The 27,583-nt window shown below is 37.4% G+C and overlaps 1 protein-coding gene across 1 annotated transcript in view; it reads right to left on the bottom strand.

Annotated features, from left to right (window-relative positions):
- ITGA2 (integrin subunit alpha 2) overlaps positions 1-25,327 on the bottom strand; it is a 67,102-nt gene extending 41,775 nt beyond the window's left edge. Inside the window, exons 1-2 of the mRNA XM_038170903.2 lie at positions 25,159-25,327; positions 6,039-6,162 (exon numbers count right to left, since the gene is read on the bottom strand). Of these exons, the coding sequence (XP_038026831.2) occupies positions 6,039-6,162; positions 25,159-25,198 (164 nt within the window). The 5' untranslated portion in view covers positions 25,199-25,327. The remainder of the gene's footprint in view (positions 1-6,038; positions 6,163-25,158) is intronic.
- Positions 25,328-27,583: the final 2,256 nt, after the last annotated feature.

The raw sequence follows: 27,583 nt of genomic DNA, 5'->3' as shown, positions 1-27,583 counted from the left end.
TCACATAAATTTAGAAATATATGGGTTATGGATTGAGAGACAAAAAATGTTGTTCTCCTGTCAGGTAACAGTTAACTGCTTCCTTTTAAGTTTTTTGTTTTTTTTTTTTAATTGATATGAAATTTTTCCTACTGGTTCTGCTCAGCAACAGTAAGGTTCTTTTGTTTGTGATTGAAAGCTACCACACCTTGACAACACTGAGTAAGAAAGAAAATACCTCAGGTGATAACAGACTGCTGCATGAAGTACTTAATCCTGAACAAGAAATTTAAGACTTTGATAATTTATGCCTATAATATGAAGTGATTCACTTTCTCCAACTCATTCCTTCATCTGCTGTACCATTCACTCTCCAAGATCTGTTCTTCAAAATACCTTTCACATTTAATCTGAAAGCCTTCACAAAATGAGCAGATTCAGCCAATGGAAAGAACTAAACCAAACAGTATAGGGCAGTGGAGCTCTGGGGGAGAAGGACAATTCTTTATACTGTTTAACATGAAGTGAAACAAGGGTAAGGTGAAATGTGATCTCAATGGATATAAAAAAAATTAAACAGATGATTAGAAAGCAGGGATGTCCCAGCAGCCATACGACATGGAACATAATCTATTAGTAGTAATTATGACTTTATGGTACAGTAAAGAGAACAAACAAAGGGAGCCCAGTACAGAATACAGAGTTTTACATGAAACCATCTGTTTTTTTTCCATTTGCCAATAGATTGCTAAAGGTTCATGTGTCATCCCCTGAAATTATAAGTAGGTAATACAAATACTTTGCACTGCAAAACAAAGCATTTTATGTAATAATTATGTTTCAAAGGAGTTGCCTCGAATACTAATATAATATTAACTTCCCATGGATTGTCTGATTTCATCTCTCCATTTCTGTAGTTCATTTGAGTAAAATGGCTTTGATAAGAATACATGTTTTAAATGTAAAAAAATAGAGTTTGAGTAGTTTTCAGATTTGTCAATGAAAATACTGGTATCTGCTTTTTTTTTAAAAAAAAAAAAAAGTTTATTACACATCAGTTAAACATGAGCTTAAGAGGAGAAACAGTTATTCTGTTTTACCAGGTCAGCTAAGCATAACTTCACATTCTATTTACTTTGTGTAGGAATATTTTAAAAATACCTACCCCCTTCTCAATTACCTTGTGGAACAATAGTGATTCTGTAGGTGTGTGGAAAAAAACAAAACCTGCTAAACAAGTAAGCTCCTCGAATTCTAAAGCCAAATCCAAATCTATGCAAACTGTGCCTAAAATAAATTTAATTTTGGCTCTTATTTAGTTAACACTGCACAACAACGATGCACAACCAGAAGAACACGGTACTCTACACACTGAATTTAACACAGAACTAACACTGTGATTTTCAAAAATGAATAGTTACTATGCCTATATCCTTACTTGACTTAACTAATCAATCTTTGCCTGAGAAAAAGTTATTAATCAATTTCTGCCAACCCTAGGCCTCTACTTTTTGTTTGTTTGTTTGTTTCCAATCTTAAAGGTCCTAGGAAATAACTTGATTACTATTTCTCTAGTGTCTTGAGACTTACTTAAGTTTAATACAATCTTTAATCTATATTATAAATCATTAAGTCCTCCTTTCCTTTGAAAAGTAAAATAAACCATTACTGTACATAGTTACAGAATACTGCTCTGGGAAAATACATGTGTATCTTTCTAAAACATCAGAAATTAAGCAAGAGTATCTGGCTAGTATCCTGCTAGTGACAAAAATATTTCTTGACTGTGATTAAACAGGATGTAGATGAAGCAGAATGAAACAGAATGTTTCAGGAAAGAATGCAAGAAATGATTACTAAAATACTTGAAAATACTTGTTTCAAAATAAACTGTATCATATATAGTATGTTAATTAAGGGCCTTTTTCAGGCATGAGTTAAATATTTATTTTTGCGAAACTTCATTATGTATCCTTGTTGATCATCTTTACATAATACTATAGTGATCACTGAGTAATATTGCCATGGATTTTATTAGTCAGCTTCTTAATCAGTCTCCAACACTGTATACAAAGCAAGTGAACTACATGAAGTCAAATAAAGTTCAGCAGCGATGCCATACCACACAGGCTGCAGCAGTGGCAGATCAAAGTGTAACGGGAATTATTTCTGGGAAATTACACCATGACAAAATGAATAAATGGCAAAGTGTGATGTAGCAAAAAAACAAAATCAGAATTCATGGTGAAGGGCTAAATTCTCAGCTGTTGTCAAACCATGTTTTATATTTTGTGATGTTGTTGTGCTGTATTTTTTTCTTTATTCATTTGCTCTTTAATGTATTTTTTTAAAACAAAGATGGCTAATAGGAAATAGGAATATAAAAGTAGAAAGGACCTTCATCTTGTGGTTCTTTTTTCTACAATTACAGGAAATGATTAATAGATACGAAGAACAGAAAACTCTTCACTCTCACAGCTGCTTTTCTGCACACCCTAAAACCCTTATCACCACCTAAAATTTTCAGTCCTTTGAACAAGAGGCTCAAAACATCAAAAGCTACAGTGAGTTGTAGCAAGAGTTTTGACCAACTAATTTAAAAGTCCTTGAAGACAGAAGACAGTGCTGCTTCTCCAAGCTGGGAAAAGGTCAACTGTAGGTCATGTAGCTGAGGAAGAAAAAAAAAAAAAAAAGGCCAAAATCTATCCTCTTCATTAAAACCAGAAGGTTTTGTAAATGCATCAATTTCAGCCAAAGTTTCTTCAGAAATATGTCTTTTTGACAAAATGTCTTATTGGTCTAATGAGGCAAAAGACCACCTCAGGAGAAAGGTGCTGTACTTTGATTGGTAATATGCAGTTTAAAATAATTTTTAAACTTGTTCAGTAGTGCTATGATCATGTGATACCCACTAATGACAGTATATATTAAGGCATCATTACTTTTGTGATATCAAATGTAACATTATTATAAATAAGACAAAATCCATAACATAAATTGCAAAACAAAATTGAAAAATTCCACATCCTAAGCATGCAGATACAACTGAGAATAATGGCTGCGACAGCATACTGAGATTTTAGCTCTTTTGTGGGATCTATCCCACAATATGTTAATAAAATAACACAGAATTTGGCCTCAATTTAAGATTCAAATATAGATAATTGCATGACAGGGAGAACCAGATTATAAATTGAATGATGTTTCTGTTGTGGGTAATTACTTGAGCAGTGGTCAGCCTATATTTTTCTATTTGTTGAGTTTCTTTGGTGTTCACAATTTTCCTTGACCTCATTAAAGAGTTCCTGTCTGGAAATTCCCACCAGACACTGTGAAAAGCTTAAGCTTTGCTTGGCTTGCAAGTTTGTCCTTATTTACGAGCTTCACATGCCAGCAATGCACAGCAGAGCAGTGTCCAATTATCCTGGATCATCTGACTCTATACAAAAAGGATTCCCTTTGCTGGTTTGTGTCACAGCTTCCAAACATGACCCAGCACCCTCTATAGCCCTGTACTCCTGGTTGGATTGTCTTCTTTCTGAACTCATCTCCAGGCAAAAGTGGTAACATGCTTCTGTATGCAGAGTCCCAAATCTGCAAAAATTTTGTCATTTCCTGTAGTTCTTATTGCCTTGTTGTACCTCCCAGAAATACATCTGAATAATATAACTAGAATGTGCTATGTTTTGTTTGTTTTAATTTTATTTTCCTCTGTATCTCTCCTTTCTGCTCTTTGAAAGAATAGAGGAGTTTTAAAGCTATATTTGATATGGCTGTATCTGATTTTATTATCAGAAGCAAGGTCTAGGAAGTGAAGAAATTTCCCATAGATCTCACATTCTGGATAACCTTTCCCTTGGAGAGAGCTGCCACCCCTGCTGTGTTGAACTAGTGAGCAGCTCCACTGTTCCTGAACACCGTTTTCAAGTGCTTTATGCTCTTGCTGCACAATGAAGTACTCCTTATAATAGCACGTGGTGATAAACGCTCCCTTCCAACACAAAGCAACATCCATCCTTATGCAAAGCCTCTATCTGTTTCCTTCCTAGCTCAGCCATGTCAACGAGTGCTCTGCACATGGACTGCAAGCCTGTGCATCACTTACAGGAGAAATCAACTCTAATGAACAGTTTGAGTGTTTTCAAATAACACACACACACACACACACACACAAATCTCTATTGTCCTCAAGAAAAAGAAAACAGCTTACAAATGAAGAGAACAAGAAAGTAAACTATGAGTGATTTTTTTTTTTTGAGCATGTCTAGTGATTTATTGAGAGGAAGACTGAAAAGAGCTTTTTTTCACCAAGAGTCTCTAACAAGTCATGGTTACCAGAACAAGTGCTAATAAAATTCTCCAAAGTTTACAGTTAGACATTGTGCAATGAATGAACAAATGATGAAGTGCCTATCTGCAGAAAACAGTCCCAGATTCATAAAATTCATACACCTGGGAGAAAAGAAAGTTAAGAGAAAGTTTCTTTCTCCAACTCCAGAGTGTTAGCCAAGAGATTTGGAGGAGGAATTATCATATCAGAAGTAATAATAAAAAAGGGAAATATAAAACAAAAATAGGTTGCTTGAGTCCTGAACCTAGTGCTCCTAAGCTTACAGAAAAATTTACAGGAATAGAATGCACGAAATAATATACCAGAAAATACCAAAGCATTTGATTCACTTCAGGCAAACATTTTTGTTCTCCTTCAACAGCTTTACACAGAAGTTAAATATATATATATATATATATATATAAAAATATTTTATGCTCTGAACTAAACACATGATTAAAGCAGGCAGAAACATGGCAAGAAGCTACCACAGCATCAGGCAAGGAGCTGGTGAAATGTCACCTAAAGGAGGGAGAGGAAACATTGAGCTTTCAGATCAGACGATACAGCTTCTTACTTCCCTCCTGGTCACTGGTGGTAAATGAAGGAATTCTAGAGAAGCAGTAGGATCTGTCAAGTCTTACATTTTTCCGTACGAAAAAAATTGCAACTGCACAGTGCAGCTGTACAGGGCTATGCATAAGATGTCCCAGCTAGCTCTGTAGTTTTGTTTATGCTTTTCTGAACTTTAAGTATAAAATACATTATTATGCATTTATAAAATACATTTTACTTAAAAAAAGTTCAGCTACTCTCCATCACCAATTAGACAAACATGCTAGTTTGTTGCCTTCCTCCCCCCCCCCCCCGAGACTTTCAATTTAGGGAGAATGATGCATCTAACATGTGTAAGTTTATTATAGTATATGTAGTTTGCATGACTTTTCATTAGTCCTTCCCATGAAAAGACACCTTAAGCTTTGTGGTTGCTGAGATTGCAGAAGGGAAGAAAACAATGTATTTTCCACTAAATGGGCTTACTCTGGGTTAATGTTTTAAAATTATTTTTGAAACCAATGTTACTAGAAAAAATATTTTACTAATTACTCATTAAGACCAATGTTGTGGCAACACTGGATTTCACATCAAATTTTATGCCTGAGAAAATGCAGCAGACACAAGGCCTTTGCTGGGATTGTATTATGATATACATCCAAATATGTTGTCCCTTGAGAAGTAAGCACTTAACTTTATATCAGAAACAAAATTATGTAAGTTTCAGTTCAGTTAATTTTAATAAATATAACTTCTTAGATCTGTTTTAACCTCACCAACATTAAAACGAAAACATGTTGCAAATACATGGACTGTGTAACAGAGATCCTATTGCTAAACAAATGACTGAGATCAGACTTAAAATGTTAAAAGAAATTGTGAGTTTGAGGAAACTAGTATATTGGAGGTCAAAGTAAGAGCTTAAGAGAGAAAGACTTCAGAATGCATTGTGTAAAGGAAAAAAAAAAGAACATTCATATGAATGAGTCTTTAAAATATTCAACTTTTTTTGTTTTAATTCTATGATTCTATGAAAGTCAATATTTACTAGTAAAAAGATAATATAAAAGTGAACTAATTGGAAGTAATTTAATTTCAAATTAAAGTGTAAAATCAAGGTGCAATATTTTTAACTGTTTAATTGGACATATAACGAGATATTCAAACTGCTTACCATTTGCCTTGATCATTTACAAACTGTTGAACTGCATATCCAAACTGCTCTGCTGATGGACCAGAAAATATTTTTGCATCTAGGAGCCTAACATTGTAGGCTTCACAGCAGTTATGAAGAATGCCTGTTAACAGAAAGGTTAATATTACTACAGAAGCAATTAAAGAAGAATTTTGATCCCAATGAAAATGGCTCTTAATTTGTGCCAACTCCCTCAACAGAAGATGTAGCCTTTGACATCTGCAATTAAAAACAAACAAACAAAAAGCCTTTTCCCTACAGTACCCATATACCAATGCATAATGATTATATAGCATTCTTTACAGGTGTTATAATATTATGGGCAGGTATTAATGACTTGTTCGCTGTTTGGCTTAACAAATGTCGCAACATTACTAACAGCAGTGTTTTAGCTGAAAGGAAGCAAGAAATGTGACTCAGAGGTCTGTTATCTTCCCTTACCTGAAGACGTGTTAAGCTTATGGCACACCCATACACATCAATGGCCTGCTGAATTAAGTTAAAATGAAAATCCATTGACAATAACTGTAAATACTGTTTATATTTTACTGTTTATCTGCTATTTATTGTTTGAAACAGTGGAACAAAATCAGATTATCTACCGCATCAGAAAACCTACATTTTTGAGTCATTTTATTATCACAACATGTTTGTTTTCTGTCCAAACAGCCAGAACAGTTGTCCAAACAGGAAAACTTTGAAATACAAACATGGAAGATATCACTGCATTAATAAACTATGACACTTAATATTGAAAACTTCACTTTGCTGTGATTATGGCATTAATAACTTTGTCTTGGTCCACTCCATTCCATCTTCTAACTAGCAGCATGGGCTGGTACATGTCATAAGTCTGCAGGATGCATGGGTTCACTCCTCCTTCATAAAGGACCTGAATTCTTTCTAATCAAGGACTGTAAGTGGTTATCAGAGTGTCTACTACAGAAGCTGGAGGACCTCAGTTTATTATTATATGTTATTTGAGACCACGAATAACCATGAACAGATAATTCTAACCCTGCTTGGAGGTAGAATGACTAAGACAATGGTGGGAAAATTCAGAAAAATCCCAGAAATAAGGTACCACCCAGCTCAGGGACATATTCAGGCTCCTGACAATCCTCTAAAAATGACAGCAAAGGAAGAAATGGTGACCTTTGGTTGCACTGCTGAGGTTCCCAGGTGAGAAAAGTTCAGAGTTACTCACTGGTTAAACAATTCCTTCATGTTTTTCCCTCCCTTCCTGTCTGCCCAGACAGAATGAGTTTATCTGTTCTACACACAAAATATGTCTCATCACAGTTACTTAGTACGAGTCATTCTGTAATAAAGTGGGAGGGGGTTTATGACAATTCTTTATAGCAAGATCCTTTAAGGAAATACATGCTGATCTTTGACTTCTTCAAATAGTCTGAGCTTAAATTTTCTCTAGTTTTGATGGGCAGAGAGAACTCTTCATGCTATTACTCTCTTCCAGGTCCCCAAATCGGCCGGTCAAAGGGATTAAATTAGCATGAAACAGCTCATCACAGTAGCTTAGCTGTAATAGAAATAAAAAGAGCATCATACTGATAACATTAATATCACAACTGCAGGTGTGCAAGCAAAGTTCACTACATGTACAAACTATCATAGAATTTCTTATCTTAGGTATCTTCATATAGTAGAAAAGACAAATGTCACTAGCAAAATACAAAATACAGCTCACACAATTACTACTTTTTGACCACAAACTCAAAACAGGAAATCATACATTCGTCATTTCAAACAACCACTATCTACAGCTGGCTTCTGGAAAGCAAACAATCACCATTTGCTGAAAGTATAGTTCCTTGAGAAACATCATTAGAGAAAGAAAATATTTTCTCAGTCATGTTATTTGAGACTGGAGAAGAGAATGTGTACAGATGTATCACTCTGTGTTTCACAATACTTTTGACAGTAATTACAACCACTTACAGTCATAGCTCAAGTCTAGGTTTTGGGAAGGGGAGAAAAGAATAGGTTAGGTATTGACTACATACAAGGTAAGATTACTGTGGAGACTTTGTCGCTATTTTTTTTGTGATCTAATGTATTGACATTTCATCAAAATATTTTGCATATGTTATACTCTAGGCTTATTTTGGGGTCCTAATTGTTTTTAAGTTTTATTGTCCTCAGTGAGAAATTACAGAACCACAGAATGGATGAGGTTGGAAAGGACCAGTGGAGATCTTGTCCAAATCAAGTACCATTTAGCAGTGCCATTACTCTCAAAGGCCACAGGAGGCTCCACCACAGCAACATTGTATGCTCTAAGTTCCCACATGCAAATTCAAGAGAAGAATAAATCTCCAAGTCCGGAAGTGTACATGCAAATAAACCCTGACGTTGGAGTAAGGAGCCAAGAAGATCCTAGAATGATAAACATTTAAAGTTCGACCCCAGTGGCATAGGCAAAGAATCTTCTTGACTGCCTGGACTCTGTTACACAGTTATTAGCAAATCATATACCAATTTTAAATGTGTTCCTAATCTGCTGTGCTGCTCTCTATCCTCATGTCACTTACAGCAAGCTGCATTGCTCTCCAAGTCTGTACACTCACTTCTATGTATGTCTGCATTAGGTTACTGCTAACATTGGTCACTACACTTGTTAAAGAGTGAAATATGTTTTAACATACTAGTAAGCCTGTCCTAACAAGTTGATAGAGGGAAAGAAAATAAGAGTACGGAAAGGTTTCCTTTTGATTTGCTCCCAAAACTACGCATTGTAGAGCCTATTTATAATCAGCCAAAAGCTGAAACACAGCACTGCTCTAATTGCAGGCTGTTGTAAGTGCAGAGAAAAGATACAAGAAACAGATGAATGCATTCATGAGATTCACTGGCCACATTCTTGCCACCCTCCAGTAGCTTCAACTAGACGGGATCTCCATCTGTGATATTAGGAAGCAGTGTAATGTGGTTATGCCTTAGATGGACGGACTTGATTGCAGAGGGCAGGGAGAGCAGTTCTATTTGTCTAACACAATTTAAAATGATTTTATCTAAAAGGATTTTATCTTCCTAATGCCATCTACTGACACTGCAGCCATCCCAAATGGAACCTACAGCCCTGGAAGAAGGGCAAGATAAACCCTGCAAAATAAACTTCCATTTGTATGACTTAGGTGAACATGTCTTAACACTGTTGCTGTGCCCAGTTTTCACTGGGTAGAAAGGGGTACTGTCATGCTTTAATGCTCCTGTGTTTCAAAGGTATGTGTTAAATCCAGTCCACTAGCCAAATTGTAATTTATCTAAATGTATTCTAGGTGCACTGGCCAACTTAGGTGCAAATCCATTGAAGATCTCTCCATATGTGTCCAAGGCTATGGTTTTATTAAATGCAAGAGCCAGGGCAAAAAATGCCAGACTTGGACAAAATTACAAAGAATAGATGTCACAACTAACAGCCTGAAGAGAAACCCTCAAGCTGGCTCAAATTCACCTATGGCATGGTGTCAAGTCAGATACAGGTTTTGAAAGCTTGGTTGCACATTCCCTGTCCACCTCTCCCCTTGCTCTCCTGTGGGCACTGCAGCATCCCTACCCAGTCCTCCCATGGTCAAAAAACAAAGCAAAAACAATAACCCAACCAACCAAAAAAGAGCACAAAGAAAAGAACAACAACAACAAAAAAAACAACCTGAGAACATTCTCTCTGGAGATGTACTATCATCTACAATTTTTTGTGGATCAAATTTGCCTTTCACCCATGACTACTTCACAAAATCAAAGTAGAAAAGCTGGCAAAGATGCTCTGACTCACCAGGGACATTACCAAGTGAACCATAGTGTAAACATACTTCATTGACAGTCATTTTAAAATTTCACATGAAATTCGATAATCATTAGCAGGGTTTTAATTAATTTATTTATTTTATATTCCACACAAGTCTTACTCACTATGACCTTGGTGATGGCCTGAGAAGAATATTATGAGTATATATAAAATATATCTATATTATATATAGATATATGAATATACATTTTCCTCCAACTTATATAGTGCTTACACTATAAGGACATCTTTATCCTTTTTGTATTTTTATCTAAATACCATATTCAGAACAAGAAAATCAAGTATTTGTAGCCAAAAAAAAAGAGAAAATGCTAAAATTGCTGCAAACCTATTTTAAGCCTGTGCCAGAATAAGAGGGTCTCTTATGCATTAAAAGGGTGCCAATCATTGAAGCATCTAGATTCAAAGTACTGTACATTCTAGGCTGGAAAGATTCAGTATCTGCTGCTGCCTTCAGGCAATGAACTTTGATAATTTGAGAATCTCAAAATAAAGAAAACTAATCCACTATCTGGATTTAATAGCTTTTGGTGACAGAATTCTGTTTTGTGATTTAACGATCACGATGAGAGATTAGTCAGGCAAGTCAAAATCCACCTCCTAACTTCAGTCTGCAAATGGCACTTTATTTACAGTCAAATAAACAGACTGCATGGAACAAAGGAAGCCAGATACAAGCCTAAAGCTTCTGAAGGCCCCTCTTAAAACTTCAAAAGCGTCTCTTTCTCTCCATTGGATGGGCAGGGGACTTGTTCACTTTGGTTTAAAGAGGATTACTTTATCAAGCAGGGTGGCTTCCAACCTAAAGCTTCAGAAAAAAACAGAAGTTATTAAAAATACCTGAATGGTATAAAAAGAACTATAAGACTTCCAATAAAACTGCCATATCACTTCGCTTTTTCTTTTCCTTTTTTTTTTCCTTTTTATTTCTTTTTTTTTTTTTCTGGGAATTCCCACATTTCAGCAACTGCATTCCATCTTTTGCAGTAAGAACTGCAGCATAGAAGTACAGCTGCTTTTATACTTCTGCACCACTGTTTTCTTGCTCCTGGGAGAATGAAAAATAATGCATGTCCTGACTCTCCACCTTTAAGCCTGAACATGTGTGAATTCTTCTGTAACTATAAATGACGTCTAATGATGTACTTCAACAGCATCAAAGACAAGTTGGAGCAAGTTTTTTGAAGTAATGGCTTATATAAGGTACACCCAGTTTGTAATTGTTTTGATTTTGTAAGCAAAATTCAGATCTTAAAGTGAGCAAGCAGAAAATATCTATTGTCTCGTCAATAGATAATCATTTAATGCTGTGATTATAACAATAGAATGACTGCAATCTCTTAGTTGGATTAAGCAGTATAAGAAAAAGTTGTTTAATTAATTGTTTCATTTTATTTTTCTCATCCAATTCTCTGTGTTGGATAATTTATTTTGGCAAAAAAGTTTATAAATGATTAATAAAATATACTAAGAATATTATTGGGCTGCATTTTTTATCATAGTAAGTGTTCCAATAAATCCTTCATTTTCTTTTAAGTCTAAACACTAACACTGAATTTTCAGTCAGCTGATGCTACACTGAAAAAGTAATGCTGCAGTCTGAAATGGTAGCAATATGACAGAATTTCATAATCATATTGACCTAGTTATGCCCAAACAAATCTCAGCTCTGATTAAGATATACAGTCAAATAGAGGCATATCCTGTTGCCATAGTTTGAACTAAATAGGTCTAGCAACTGCCATACAAAGAAAAGGAAGAGTCAGTGGAATTTGATCTACTACAAAGATCCACTATAAAGATCTACTATAAAGATCCATTTCATCTTAAGCATTAGTTATAAATTTATCTAGTATTAACCTTGCAAGTAGAAAATATTACAGTGAAGGAACCTTCATTTTTTTTTTTCCTCAATGATATGGTATTTTATTCTTCAAAAAGCTATTAGCTATAAAACAGAAAAATTTCATTACATAATCCGACTAAAGCTACCATTTGTCTTTGTAAATGAGCCCTCACTCCACTAATGTGTCATGTGAGGAAACAGAAACAGCCCCTATGCAAAGCTGCTCTCTGCCTTGAAACATGACCACAATTGCTGCCCACTGTGCAGCACCACAGCTTCAGAAACTCTCCCAAAACAGGGCAGCAGAACCCAGTAAACACACACCCAACATCAACAACGCACCTCTGCCAGGTTTGTAACTGAACAGAAACAACTGCCAAGTTTAAAAAAAGTGATAACTCATTTAGGAAAACATCCAAATACAAGGGAATAATAACAACAATAAAAATACAGTAATGGATTGGGAAGGACTAAGCCTATAGTCACTGAGGAAGACAAAGGCCATGACCTAGCATGACAGCATTTCAAACATCCTTGTATAGCTTTTTAGTCCATTAATTGCTTTGGATCAAAAAAACCCAATGGATTATTGTCTGCTTCCTGAAGCAGTTCCATACATTAGCAGCCAGTCAGATGTGTATAGCCTACATCTTCGTAACAGTTTGGTCTAGCATTTTTTTTTTAAAGCTGTCTTCCTGAAATAGTAGATACTTTAAGTTGCATTTAATTTTAATCTGCTCCAAAAGAGTTATAGAATTATAGAATCATAGAATATCCTGAGTTGGAAGGGACCCTTAAGGATCATCAAGTCCAACTCTTGACACCGCACAGGTCTACCCAAAAGTTCAGACCATGTGACTAAGCGCACAGTCCAATCTCTTCTTAAATTCAGTCAGGCTCGGTGCAGTGACCACTTCCCTGGGGAGCCTGTTCCAGTGTGCAACCACCCTCTCTGTGAAGAACCCCCTCCTGATGTCAAGCCTGAATTTCCCCTGCCTCAGCTTAACCCTGTTCCCGCGGGTCCTGTCACAAAAAAGGATCCTGCTACACAAAAAAGGATTCTACAAAGAAAATTTTCCCTTTAGTCCTAAGGATTTCTTCCTCTAAATAATATACATCAGCAATGCCCTGGAACCTGCTAGCCCCCAGTGGGGACAGAGAAAAAGAAAGTAGTGGAAGGGAAGAGAGAAATTAACTCTTGGTTTCCTCTGGCGTCAACACACTGAATTGCACGCTCTAGTTCCAACTTCCTCTACCTCTGAAGCAATTCTAGGGGCTCTCTTTACGATGGGCTTTTTGCAGTTGTGCAAGCTCACTTTAAATCTCCTTATTTGTCAGGGAACTTGTAAAGCCACTTTTGTCTCACCCCAATGCTCATCTGTTTACTGTTTTCATTCCTCTGCAAAAATTAGCTTAATTTGGCTAACAGGTTCTAGAGTTAGCAGGGAAATACAGGCATCTACAGGCACTCACACTGTGAATGACCTACTGTCCTTTAAATACTGGCCAGAAAGGTGGAATGAAGGCAGGAAGAGAGTAATAAAGTTATGAAAGAAGGCAGTCAAGTAGTATTTGCTTCATATTAAATATATTCAGTGTTATTTTATTTAAGGAAAAAAAAAAAGCGTAAAAGCTTTTTTAGTATAAGAGTAAAGCTATTCCCTTACTATTCAAAACCTATGTTATGAGAACAATAATTCTCAATAATTCTTCATTGTGCCTTTCAGAAGCCACCAAGTAATTTTCACTGCAATGAGCTTGTTTGAAGTGCAAATCTGGCCAAAAACCACTTTTTTCTTTTGCCGACATGTTAGTCTTCAGTGTGATCTGCTTTTCTTCACTGCTATGTGCATTGTGCACGTGCACAGGTAATGACATCAAACCAAATTCTTTTTAATGTAAAACAAATAATTCTATATTGGTTGCACTGTTTTGGGATTTTCTGTACATGAATGTAAATATGAATCACAATTTTGTGTATTCCAAGTATACTCATACATTAGAATCCAACTGCATATAGCAGATAAAATAGAGAACAACTTATAATTTAACCTGGAAAGGCTTACTAACCTTCACCTGCAGAAGTCAGGATAAGTAAAACAATAATTTCTTATTAGATTTTTGCTGTATACGTCTCTATTGCTTGTGTTTTTTCTCCAATATGCAAAACCTTATCAGTGTATACTCACAACAATGCTTAGAAATTTTCAGCTCATGTACTGAAACACTGCTTTTATCATCACAGTTAACCTGTTTTATTTTAAAATGAACATTCCTTATGGAGAAAAACCCCTCTAAATAAATAAATAATAAATAAATAAACAAAATGTAAACCTTCAAGAGGAAATCAGAAGAAAAGTATGTGAATGGCACAACACTGGATCTTTTGTACTAGAAATCAGAATATCTAATAATCCTCACTTTTATTACTTTGTTATGTATCGTCATGTTTACAGAAGTCTTAAAAAGGTAAGTCTTTATTACTTTATTCTTTCATCTGTTTGTTTTATTTTCTTTTATCTCGAGACTGAAGTTTTCTTCCCATCAGCTACAATATATCAAACTATTTAATAATTAACCGAGATTACACAGGTTAGTATAGAAATAAATTAGAAGCAAAAAAAAAAAAGGGAAAAAAAAGGGAAGAAAAAACTAATGGCCAATGCCTCATTTAGTAATAAATCATCCTCCCTTTTCCTTTCTCTCATTCCCTCTATAAAGTCTTTTTGGCTTAGTTGTCCAACTGTGTCTTCATGGAAGTAGGTCAGCTCTGAGCCTGAAAGCTTCTGAGTGTGTGTTAAGTCTGAGTCACTGCCCTTGAATTACAGCTGTTTATGAGAATCCGCATTGAAGAGTTACCAATAACCTGCTATGATAGCAAATAAGATATAATACAACAAATAGTGAATGAAAAGTAGAAGAACCTGGGACAATGCTGCTAGTCGCTGTCTGTTTTACTGCTTTGGCACTCTTACATAGTACAAGATCTATATAAATTTAGCCACCACTGCACTAGTTACTGTTGAAAATTCTACCTTGGTAGCACCTTTTTTTGCCTACATGTTGCTGTCTCTTCCATTCCCAAAGCAGAACATGCTGCTCTTCATCTGGAGTTAAGAAATCTCAACAACCTACTGTATATACAAGGACTGATTCCAAAATCATGTTCTGATTCCAAAGTCACATTCAAGAGAAACTCCTGCTGGACTGACAACTTCCTATATGTTTTTAATAAAGACAGCAAGTATTTGGACCTACGCAGACTTATTATCCTGGCATGTTTCCATCTTTAAATCCAGTAGGAATAACTTTTCTTTTACAGAAAGATGACAGGAATTGCATCTTTACAAACTGACTTGCAGTTTTTTTCTTTTCTTCCTTGATCTCAGTACAACTCAGGATTATTTTGTCTTAGCTCTTAGACTCCCACAATTTGTTCTCAATAATACCACAAAGAGATTAAAAGTACGCATGGCTAACAAGCTGTACATACATATATGCTACATATGCAGTTAAGTTACTGGCTTCATAACTAAGGATCATGAAAAGAAGTTTCATATGTTTCCCTACGATAAAAAAAATGACTTTTCACGTGGAATTCCACTCCAGCAACTTCTCTTCCATCATGCTCACATTATCGGTTGTTGACCCTTTTTATAAACCGTCAATATTTCCAAATATAGTCAGAGCAGCATGAGCTACATTAGGACTGTAAAAGAGGAAATGCATGTCATCACACAGAAACCAATATAACTGCTATCTATCTCTGTATCCTATTTTCTGCATTTCCTCTTTTTGGCTTTTATGAAAGACTGTACACAGATGAACATGCACATTTGTACACAGATACCAAGAACACCAAAAACAATCAAAGGGATCTATATTTTCCTATGCTTAGCATATTCTAGACTATATGAGAATTTCAGTGTGTGTATCCTGTAAGAACATTAAATCATTTCATATTATAGCACCTGGAAAGGCTAAATTAGAAAAAGTCTGAGGGATGTATCTTATGACAGATCCAGTGTCACAGTCTGCAGCATGAGGACTGAAGTGACTTGAGAGCAACTCTACCATCACGATCACATTAGGACACCACATTTACTACCCTGACCATCCATTTCAGCTTCTCAAGAACTAGCCAGGAGCTCAGCTGTCTGAGCTGTATACAAGAACTGCATCAGCTGTAACAACTTCACTACATTAGCTTCCTGCAACAAGAAAACCCCCAAAGCTCCACAGGATATATAATACAATAGTTGGAAGAGCTATAATTATCATAACTTTTGTTTTCCTATAGCAGACTTACTGACTATTTGTCTCCACTGGTTGGAAGGGTAGCTCATGGCCCAGCAGACTGAATGGTAGGTGGGTGCTCACAGCCACTCACCTGGAATTCATCCTTAATGCACATCGAAATCATCAGCTGGCACCAGGCAGAATGTGGACTCATTAAAATCAGGAAAACAATTCAAGGATGCCCAGACTTCAGCAGCTGCCTAACCCAGACTGAACATAAAATCACCTGTCTCCTAGGTTTTGTAGTGTAAAAAAAAAAGTCATATGCATACTTAGAATATCATAATGGTGCAGAAGCACCCCAAACAGCAAAATTATTCTACCTAAGACACACTCTGCTATCACGGCCAGTGGTGATGGATGACTCCTGGATTGAATAACTTCTGCTCTAAATAAGTAAATAATTAAACTAAACATTTAAGTAAGTTCTTTTAAGGCATTGTCTATTTTCCAAATGTAAATTACACCAGCAGTCCAAAATGACCAGCTCAGAACTCTTCTCCCAGCTTAGTACCCCAGCCAAAAGGCCACAGGCAAGATGTGCCTTCGCTTGTCTGCCCGCAGACATGTGCTGGGATGAGCAGAGACCAGTTTCAGCAGCAGAGGTTGAGAGTACTTCACTTTGACTGCTTTACTGCCTGGTAGTGAATATGATTCTGGAAAAGTGAGAGAGGTGAATCCACACTGGAACACACCTCAATGGAGAGCTAAGTCCCAAGTGATTATTATCATTACTTCTCAGGTAGCAACTTCTTGAAAAAGGCTCAACTAGATGCCTCCTTCCCCAAAACTGTCCCCAGCCTATACCTCAAGGGAAGGAGACACCTAAAGCAGGTGTCTGAGGAAGACAAAATTCAAATACCCTCTCAGTCTACTGCTTGACTTTGAGAGCCTTCCTATTCATGTGCAAATATTTCTCATGCACTTTAAAAGTGCCTTTTAAAGTGTCTTTTCTAACTCAGTCACTCTGACTCATGCCAGCTGGGGCAGGGGTGCCGGTCTTTGGGTGCTGTGGGGCAGAATCGTGCACTGCCTTACCCTCCAGACCATACACAGGATTGCAGTGTATCTAGACACTTGTGGTCAGGTGGGTGATGCCATCTCCGATCAGAGTTCAGAAAGAAATTCTCTTTTTTGAAAAATGCAGCCATTGTACAATCTGGGCACAGACAGCAGGGCACATGTACATTTAAGAAGAGTTTCCTTTTTTGTTTCCACAAAAGCTGAACAGTTGCTTTTTGTCTTCAGAGAAGGAGAGTCTATTGTATCTGTAATCAACTTCTGTGAAAGACAACTCCAGAGACTCCTGAAGTATTTTCTTTACCTTATTTGTTCAATACACTGAACTGGTTCTGGGCAGTTTGGAAAAGAAAACAAACAATAACAAAAATGGGGAACACATAGACATGGTGAAATGAAAGCAAATTTGACTAGAAAAAAACAAATATCATAACTACTAATTAAGAGAACTACTAAAGGACTGACTACCATCCAAGGAGTACTGCTTATTTTTTTTCCTTTGTTTATTATTTTGCCCATCTTAATAAGGGAGTTACTTCACTGTCAGTAATTTCTGTTGTTCTAAGTTTGATCTGTATATATTGCAAGCATATCTGAATGTGAACATTACTTGGTGGGCATAGTTAAATGAAGGGTAAGGCCAGATAATTTTTTTTCCACTTATGAAAGGTCAGCTAAACTCTCATTTGAGAAATTTCACCTAAATCTGCATTTAATTAATTGGTTCTATATACATCAGAAGTAGTGCACATAGTGTTAGCACAGTTTTATACCACACGGAAAGTATGGTATAATAAGATTAAAATGCTATCTAGTTCTTTATTAAAGCACTACATGGACTGTCTTACATATACACACTAACATATACAGTTATGACAGTATAACAGATGAATACTGTAATATTATAATAAGCTATTAATGAAAATGTTGTGTGTTTCTTTACTTAATCATTATTGTTCTCCTCATTTTGAAAGAGAAAGTGCAAATAAAGATATATGCATGGCAACATTTTCCAGCGTTCTTGTCTCACATCCTGCAGCAAAATATTTTCATGTTGGAAAATAATTTTAGGTAGGAATTTAGGAAAGAGTAGTTAGACACTGGGATGGCTTGCCCAGGGAGGTGGTGGAGTCACCGTCCCTGAGGATGTTTAAGGCAAGTTTGGACGCGTTGATTAGGGACATGGTTTAGTGGGTAATATCGGTAGTAGGGGGATGGTTGGACCAGATGATCTTGGATGTCTTTTGCAAACTTAATGATTCTGTGATTCTATGGATATTTCTTAATTGTCTAAGATGCACTAGGTGACCAGGAACAAGACAGGTCAATACGAAGCAGATTCTTCTTATGTTTTACCTTCCTTAGTGAATCATAGCATATTACTATTAAGAAATCAGGACACTATGTCTTAGCACAGGCTACACTGACTTACACATTTCATGTATACATTTACCTCACTAAGAGAACAGGAGTAGCCAAGTGTAGATTTAGACTTAAAGTTCTGTAACTTACCGACTTGTTGTTTTAGCAATTATGCACTTTCTTTCTTACTCAGTGCACTTTCACAGTCAGAGGGAGACATGCACTAACTATGGTCTACCACAACAAGTCACAACAACTGGGAAACTAGAATTGACCGCTACGTATGTGGAAAAACTAGACATGCCATTTTCTAATCCCTATGGTTTACCTCCAGGCAGCTGCCTTACTGCAGGCAATATAGAGCATGGCACCTTCACACCCCAAAAGGTGGCAACATTGCTGCACTAAATTCCCATAAAGCAAGCACAGGTTGATTATTCCTCAGTGAAGTAAGTGATCTTGCAGATGGTTGAGTTAATACTTAACTGGGTAATCAGAGAGTCAGGTGGCCTACGCATCTGTAGTTTTACCTCTACTGATTCCATACAGTTTTGTGCTGCAGCCTTAATATAGCATCCAGTGCTGCCTGCTTTCCTGTACAAGGATATATGAGAAAGACAGACAAAAGGTAAAAACCTACAATCAAACCTTCCCTACCACCAGCCCCATCCTTCATTATTCTCCATTATAACTCCATTATTTCCATAGGTAAATCTCATTTAAGAATGACCCCTTCAACATGCAATATTCTATCTTCCAGAAGTTTGTTGTTAATAGTAATTTTCCTCTGTTCTTAAGAAATAACTAATCGTATTAGCCAAGGTGATCTATATGATTTTAAAAAAGTACCCTGTATGAACTAAAGGAAGAATGACAAACTTGGAAACAGGATTAAAAGTGCAAAGTAAATCAGCAATAAGTCAGGAGAGTTCCACCAGAGCTGTTCATAACTTGCAAGCCCTTCACCCTGTCTACCAGTGATTTGAAAGGGACAAAAGAATCTGTGACATTCATCACGTGTGACATTCAACCATGAACATGCCATTCAGTTAAACACAAGGTGTCCTTGCTCATACAGCAAAGAGTCTGTGTTTATCTTACTTCTTTGCCTGTATAGTTCCTCTTTTAAGTCCTGATCAGTGTGCAAGTCTTATTAGATTTTTGAAGAATATGCATCTCCAGGAGAAAATAAAACTGACTTAGTCCCTGAATAGTATTTTAAGATCCTCAGAGGACTAATTCAAAGTAACAATTGCTGGCACTCAGATTATTGAATTCATTTGCTAATTCAGAAATACCAGCCTAATTTGGAAGTGATATAAATGTTCACACAGCTTATATTGACTCTGCTGGATGCTTTTAGTATCCTCCACATCCAAAAAATGAGTGCAGCATGAGCAGAAAGAACATTATCTCATATTGTTTTACAGAGATATATACTCACACTCAGTTAACATAGACAGAAATTATCATTTACCCAGCATATTCCCATTCAATTATTTTTATTGTCCTTTTATCGGTGCCACGAAAGAGGGGGATGTTCATACCCCTTTAGTACAGATACATATCAGTATTTCACTTAAATGTGTTATAAATAAAAATCTTGATCCGTTACCCGTTTTAACAGAAATGAAAACTAAGGCTGAGACTGTTCTCTGATGTCCTTGACTAATTTGAATGGAAACAGTACAGCCAATTTATTTATACATACACAAAATAGCTTATCAACTCAATTTCTCTTGCTTTGCAAGGTTTTGAAATCCTAACACAGCTCTTTATCACAGGGCCAGGGATCACTTTGTGAAGAAGAAGTCCTAAACATGAACATTGCTAATGGAAATGTCCTAAAACAAGCAGATAGCATGTGTTGGTATGCAAGTGCATGGCTACTCTGATGAGAAGCCAGCCTGTGTCCTGTCTGCATTTCAGCATGGTAACCATGGAAATGGGAACCAGCCTGCACAGAGCCTAACAAAGAAAACCTTGAAATGAAAATAACAACAGTGACAAGAGACTGGCCAAGATTTCTGCTGGGGAAAATGACTGGTCTGAAGATGGATAAACTCCCTTTTACCTGCATTACCCGTAAAGGACAGTGTTTTATTCACATTTACCCATTTGGAGATTAAGGCATTGTATTGGGAGTTCCAATTATTGGCCCTCATGAAAATACATTACACAAAGTACATGCAGAAACTACTTTTATTCATTCAAAATTAACAACAGTGAAGAAAGACCACAATGAATAACGTTTATATAGTGACTAAGAAACACAATGAAATCAAAAAGTATCCATCCTTTTACTTTGACTTCCTAAATGAAAATTCTGTGCAACTGACTAAATAATAATAATAAAAAGCATAGGAGAATTCAAAAATTGTTCCAGAATCAGATAGCACATAGTTAAAACTTGTTAGTAAGATCTCATGTTTGCTTTGCCCAAATTATGCACAAATAAACATTAGCTGTTAATGTGTTTATGAGTGTGACAGTAATACACTGTGTAGTTTCTAAAATAAATGTAGTTTGTACAAAATACAAGTCCTGTAACACAGTATGAATGATGCCTTGCTTCAATGTGCAATGCTGTGAAAGGCACAACTCCAAGAATAATATATAATAACACTCCTGCTACCTGACAAGCTCTCTGAAAGTAGGAAAACCTAGAGATAGTTTTAGTTTCAGAAAAGCTCACATTTGGGTCTGGCTTTTGAACAGTCTTCAGATTTTAGAATGATTTTAAACAAAAAGATTACTCATGAGTAGGATACTAAAACAGCAAGATGACAAAAGATGATCACAAAAAGGGAGAAAGGCAAAAATTAATTGCAGCTGTACAGCTTTAAATTGATGTGGTGGGTTGTGTGTTATCATTACACACTACATTTTTACTTCTAACTGCTATTCAGTTAAGAGTTTCCTCCTTTCCGGTCAGCACATGGTCTGTATTTTTTACGTTTGCTAACTTAACCTGCTGAATTAGCAGCTTCCTTGTGTGTTCATCCCTACATATTTTGACCATAAACATCTAAGTATTTGCAAATGACTGTGAATTTATTTTTGAACACTCATGTGAAGAGATCCCGTTTAAAAAGATTGAGGACAAAAGTACTCACCACTTTTGGATATCTAATGATACAGCTAAAACCTTGTTTTTTCAGAATACATAGCACATTCAAAATACAATTTCCATTGACTTCATTCACAGCTGTGAATACACAGCAGCCTTGCATGTCAAGATGCACTTTCACAAGCAGCTCAAGCCAGTGGAAGTGTTGGCTACCAGTGCAAGAAAGTTTTCCAGCTTCCCTCCTACCTCTGGCTACAAGTTCTGACTGTCCCTTATGCCAGTGCTAACACTTAAACTGCTCAAATGAACAGGATCAGGTTAGCTGATCTCCAAAACTGACCTGGCCCAAAAAGAGGAAAAAATTTTTCAGGCAAATGGGTCCCTGACCTGTTCCCCAGACCATGTTCCAGTATCACCATGGGGAAACTGGTGGGAACATGCAATCAGGAGACGATGAAATGTCCTTGCAGCACCAGCCCCACATTCAGGTCAGCTTAACCAGATTGTGAAAATGCAGCTACAGTTTTGAGAACCCCTGGCTGAGCAAAAAGAAAGAGAGTAGCACAAAAGCTCCAACCACGTGTCAAAGATTTGATTTAAATGACTCGCCTGAAATTGCACTGGCTTTGTGTCCAAAAGACAAAAAAAAAAAAAAGAGAAAAGAAACAGATAAAAATCCGGTTCTGCAAGGAACAATGTATGTATACATACATACATACATACATCTTTTCTTTTCTCTTCATCCTACTTTTCTTCACATTCTTAGGGACTACATTCACCTGTTCACAGACAACCACATCAGTGAGGAGGAAGGATATGGACCTGGATTCAAAGCACTGTGTGATGTGCTGGATGTGCAAAGGGGACAAATCCAGGTTTCTAACTTACTTCTTGCACTTCCTAACTGTTACATTTTTGTCTCAGTTGTTTTATCATAGCATTCATATTAATAGTTGCCAGTTCTCTGGGACTTAAGTCTGATCAGAAAAGATCAAAACTGATCAGAAGAAAAAGAGTGTTAGTGGGGTCTTCCCCTCTCTCACCATACAGATCTCAGCCCATTGCCAGCAAGTCTGAGGGACACTGCTGCTTCCTGGAACCATGTGATGCTTTTCATCAGCAAGGATCAGATACATACAGAACAAAACCCAAAAGATTACACTTGGAAATTCCAGATTCTATATGAAGTTTCAGAGAACGACCCCTTCCCCATTTCACATAGGACTGCTTTCTTTCTCCAGGCTGTCTGGGCCTAATAGCTTAAGAGCTTGTGGTCCCCAAGTGGTACACATGGTCCAAAAGGCATAACTGTTATTTACCTGGGATTTTTTAGTTCAGAGTGGAATAGTGTGAGTGATATAAGCTTGACAGAGCAGGGATTTTAAGAACATGGCAAAGTTATATCTCCTGAAGCATCCAGATTCAAACTGGAAAGAAGAGATTGCTGTAAAAATACCAAATAATACAAGAACACAAGGGAGACAGTTTCCATGTTTGCAGATATAGACCTAGACCTCATGCAGCCCATTGCAACTACAATTGCAAATAAAGCCTGACTGAGCTCCACATCAAGGATGGACAGAATTTATGTTAAAACCATGCGGATAAAAATCAATTTATTTCCAGAGGAATGAAGTTTTCCAAAGGTTTGTTTCTTGGCCAACTTTGGGTACGGTTTCAAGACGATGCGAATAACACCCTTCTGACAAATTTCAAATATCTGCTCTGAAGTATGAGGGCACTAGAACTTTCCAAAGTAAATGGTACCAATACTGAGCCCAGGAAAGGCACTTTATTTTCCACTGGCCTCACCCTCAGGAACAACTGGGCTATTTTGGCTCCAATTTTTAAAGAACAGCCTAAAGGAAGAAACCGGATGTTGAAAATACAGATTTAAAGAATTACTTGTGGTGAAGCTATAAGCAGCTAAAACCAGTGTATTGCAACAGAAAGCATCAGGTATAGGTTGCACTATGAAGTTACTCCTCTTAACTTCATCTACTTCTGTGCTTCTCCTCATAAAAGAATCTACTTCTACAGACTGTATAATGTTTGGCCAACAAATAAAAGATTGGTAACAAGTTTATAATACCAAAATGGTAGTTCTATTACATTTTCTATTTCTTTCTTCTTGTAGCAAAGAAGAAAGTTCTTCTTTGCTGTAAGACTATATATATATATAAAGTCTATAAGACTTTTTTATAAAGTCTTAATGACTTTGCAACCATAAAAATACACACAAAACAAAACCAATAAAGAAACAAATAACCCACACCTTTACCAACTGTTGCGTTACTTTTAGTAGAGTTTGAAGATAGAACAAAGCAATACACTTATGTGGTCCATTTAATATAGCTGATAATTCAGAAATTAATATATTATACAAAATCAAGTTTAAAATATACTTGGGGTATTTTCTTGCTGAATGGCCTAAGGTAGCCCAGTTAAATTTAAGACTTCTGCCTTTGAAAGTTAAAGAGTTCATCAGAATTCAATCATCGCAGGACAAAACCACTCAGAGAAAACACTCCATTACTGAAACTTACTTTTTCCTTACTTTCCTCGTAGTTCTGTAAGATCAAAAAAGGCTTTAAAGTGAGTATTAACCCAGCAATTACATCTATTAACATCAAATGTCACGAAAGATCTGAAATCAAAAGTATGTCAGCTTTCAACTGTATAAATGAAGATGAATCATTGATAGTGTCTGAACAAAGCAGACCTATCCCATTCCTGTCAGTCTCATTGCCAGGGGAATCCTGCTCTCACAACCAGTCCTTATCTTCTGCTTTCAGCACCGCTTGACAAACTTTTGCAGTCCTAGGACTTTTAGCCTGGGACTGACAGCGCCTGTTATTGCTCCTAGTGTGCAGTGACCATAACCAGAAACATAAAGGATGGACGGAGCAAAAGTGCAGAGTGGATGTTTTGCCCCCTGATGCTTTTAAGAATTTTAAAGAAAACTACCAAGTTGTTTTTATAGTGTATATCTCATCACAGGTTAATATCATTGCATTTGATTTCATACCCTGCAGCCGCACATTCCACTGTAGTGTTTGCTATAGTTACTGTAAGAACAAGTTGGAACAGCTCATCGGTTAAAACTCATTTTTATGCCTCTTCCTCAGTGACTTGCTAATTAAGGGTTTGAGAGAGCATACAGTAATATTACAAACTCTGAACGTGGTTGGGAATTTGCTTATGGCAAATGAATATAATGGCTTATAGTTCCCAGGAAAATATATGTAATGGTAATTTAGTCAGCCAAGAGAAGGAGGAGATGGTTCAAGTTTCTCTGTCCTTTTCCAAGGACAAACATCTGCCCAGCAGGGTGGGATTAGACGTAGATGATTTTTGCAAATTAGGAGCAGCGTTCACAAGAAAGAGTATCACCTGCCCAAAAGGGCACAACTCCCTTACAACCGCCAACCCGCGCAGCAAACTGCACCCTCCCCGTAGCACCACCACCACCACCATTTTTCTGAAATCCCAACCCGGTGCCAACCCGGCAGGAATTGACCCAACCTGCCCGGAGAGCACGGGCTGTACCTGCCCCGGAGCATCGCACTCAGAAATGCGCGCAGCAACGCGCCGCGGTGAGGAGCAACAGCGCAGGGGCTCCGCGCTCCCCTCGCCCCGCTCCGCGGGCGCGCAGCCCGGCGCTGAGACCTACCCAGAGCCAGAAGCAGCGGCGGCAGTGCCGCGAAGCCCATGGTGCGGTGCTGAGCGGTGCTACGCGCGTTAGCCGGGCCGGTGCCGCTTCCGAGCTGGCCGCTTCCCAGCGCAGCACTGAGCGCCACCTGCTCCTCGCCGCCCCCAAAATACCCCTCCTCTTCCTTCTCTTCCTCCTCCTCCTCCTCCTCGTCCCGCCCGCCCCCTGCGCCCCGCGGAGACCCTGCGCTGCGGTCCGCCCCCGGTGCCGCTCCCGAGGGGGCGGTTGTTCCCGGTGTGTGCCCGCTCCTCCTGGCTGCGCCGGGTTGGAGGCAGCCCCGGGTACCCTGAGCCAATCCTCCGCAGGCGGGGGACGGGTCCTCTTTCCCACTTTGGGAGCCAGCTGAAAGTGCTGCAAGCCGTGGTGAAATTGTTGGCTGCTGAGGCAGTTGTCTTCACCGAGTTTTGCACTTTGTACTCAATTGCTTTAAGCCGGCATCTTCTCCTTTAAATGAAATTCCTGCAGAATATGCCCTCGGCTGTGAGGAGTGCAATAGGGAGCCTTGCCACCCGAGTGACCCAACGATGCCTATGCAAAATGCTGCCTTAGCTGCCCTGCCAATGTCCAGGGACACAATGGGAGTGAAAGCCTGTAAAAACATGAAGGCGAGGATTCTGCTCACAAAGAAATCAGAAATCAGCACAAAGTGCAGGTTTACCTCCATTCTGTGCAGCTTTCAGTTTGAGTACTGTTTGAGTACTGTATATTCAAAGTATTTGAGAAACCTTCCTTTTCTCAGTCCCTCTGTTCTGGTATATATCAGAAATTGTGGTACCACCTATATTGTGGTACAACCTGCCTGTTTTTATACATTGTGTTTTTGCAACAATGATTTTTGATGAATGAATTTGAACTTTCTGTCAATAACACAGTGGAGTGAAAAAGGCAATTTGTCTGGACTTGAAATAGAAATGTTTCCTTCCTCCTGTTCATCGCCTAGGTCACAGTCATTTTGGTGTGACATAGACCATAGCTTTTATTTCAGGAGTGTTATAAAAATACATGTATTCTCTCACTGTCTTATGTCTTTTTAATGCTGTGAATCTGAATTTTAAGTTGACAGGTTAACTTCAGAGTCTGTTGACTTACAGAGCCTGTTAACATGGGGGATTGTTCAACAGGAATTTATTTGGACATCGCTTTTTTTTTAGGAACTATGTATAGTTTAAGAAAACTTCATCGGGAATTTAATGTCCTTGATGGAAGTACAGCAGGGACCTGCCACGGAATAACTCATATTGGTCTCTTGCACATATTTACTCTTTAAGGACGCAAAGTCTTGTTACTCAGCCTAACCTATGAACTAGTACATGGACTCACTTCCCAAGACTTCGTCAGTTCTGACCTAGGAAACATTCCCTCTGAGGACTCAGTCAATCGTTTACTGACAATGACTCACATGTCTCAGTTCAGTCCCTCGATTTCCTCTTTATGGTGTCTCAACAGCCCTGCAAATATACACTTCAAGGAGCAGCTACCTAAAACAGAAACATCTGCTCCAGTACCAGGTGTAAAGCAGTTCTGGGCTCTTTTCTCCTTGCCTGTTCTGAGTGTGTAAGTATGTGTGCAGCTTTGGGATTAAGAGGGAAATCTATACTACCACAAAGAAAAGTAATAATAATAATAATAAACAAAAAACAGAGCATAGGAAGAACGACTTCTTAAATCAAATACACCTAGAATCATGCTTTGCCCCACCTTAAAATAGCCTCTGAAGACCAAGGCACCTCATTTTCCTAAGGAACAATGTCTTTGATTCAGTTACATCATCCTAATTATAAATACACCCTCAGGATACGAAACTTTCTTCCTCATACAGGCACAATGTTGAAAAATAGTTTCACACACACAAAGGCTGTCTCCCAGAGTGTTGCTTCCCTAACTAATTTTTGTCTTTATCTGTGAAGAGTAGGTCAAAAGAGAATATATGCTGCATAAATTATTTAGTTCTGTAACAATATACTGATGAATACTTGTTTTAAATAGATTACAAGGCATTTTTTTTTAATAATCCTATCACATAATCTTGAACTACATATTGTGTATTACAGAAAACCTATTTTCTGTGCTGTGCAGTATTTCACAATTTAGATTTTTTTTTTTTTTTTTCAGCTACACTATACATACTCTTTATGTAATTAGAGAAAGAAAGAAGGAAGGAAAGAATAAGACACTTGTTCCTTAATCTATTTCATCAACAAAAACAAACAAAAATTCAGAGACAAGCTAGCTCAGTACTCATTATTTTTGGAATTTAAAAGGGGGCCTGATAAGCGTTCTGTGCTCTACATGTCTTCACTGTTTACTGATGTTCTTTTTAGCACCCTGTTGTGTTTGCTCATCAGTAATCACAAGAACACTTGTCAAAAATACTGTGTCTGCCTGA

This window comes from Anas platyrhynchos, chromosome Z (genome assembly GCF_047663525.1).
Source record: "Anas platyrhynchos isolate ZD024472 breed Pekin duck chromosome Z, IASCAAS_PekinDuck_T2T, whole genome shotgun sequence".
Taxonomy (NCBI): Eukaryota; Metazoa; Chordata; class Aves; order Anseriformes; family Anatidae; genus Anas; species Anas platyrhynchos.
This window is presented reverse-complemented; position numbering and strand designations above follow the sequence as displayed.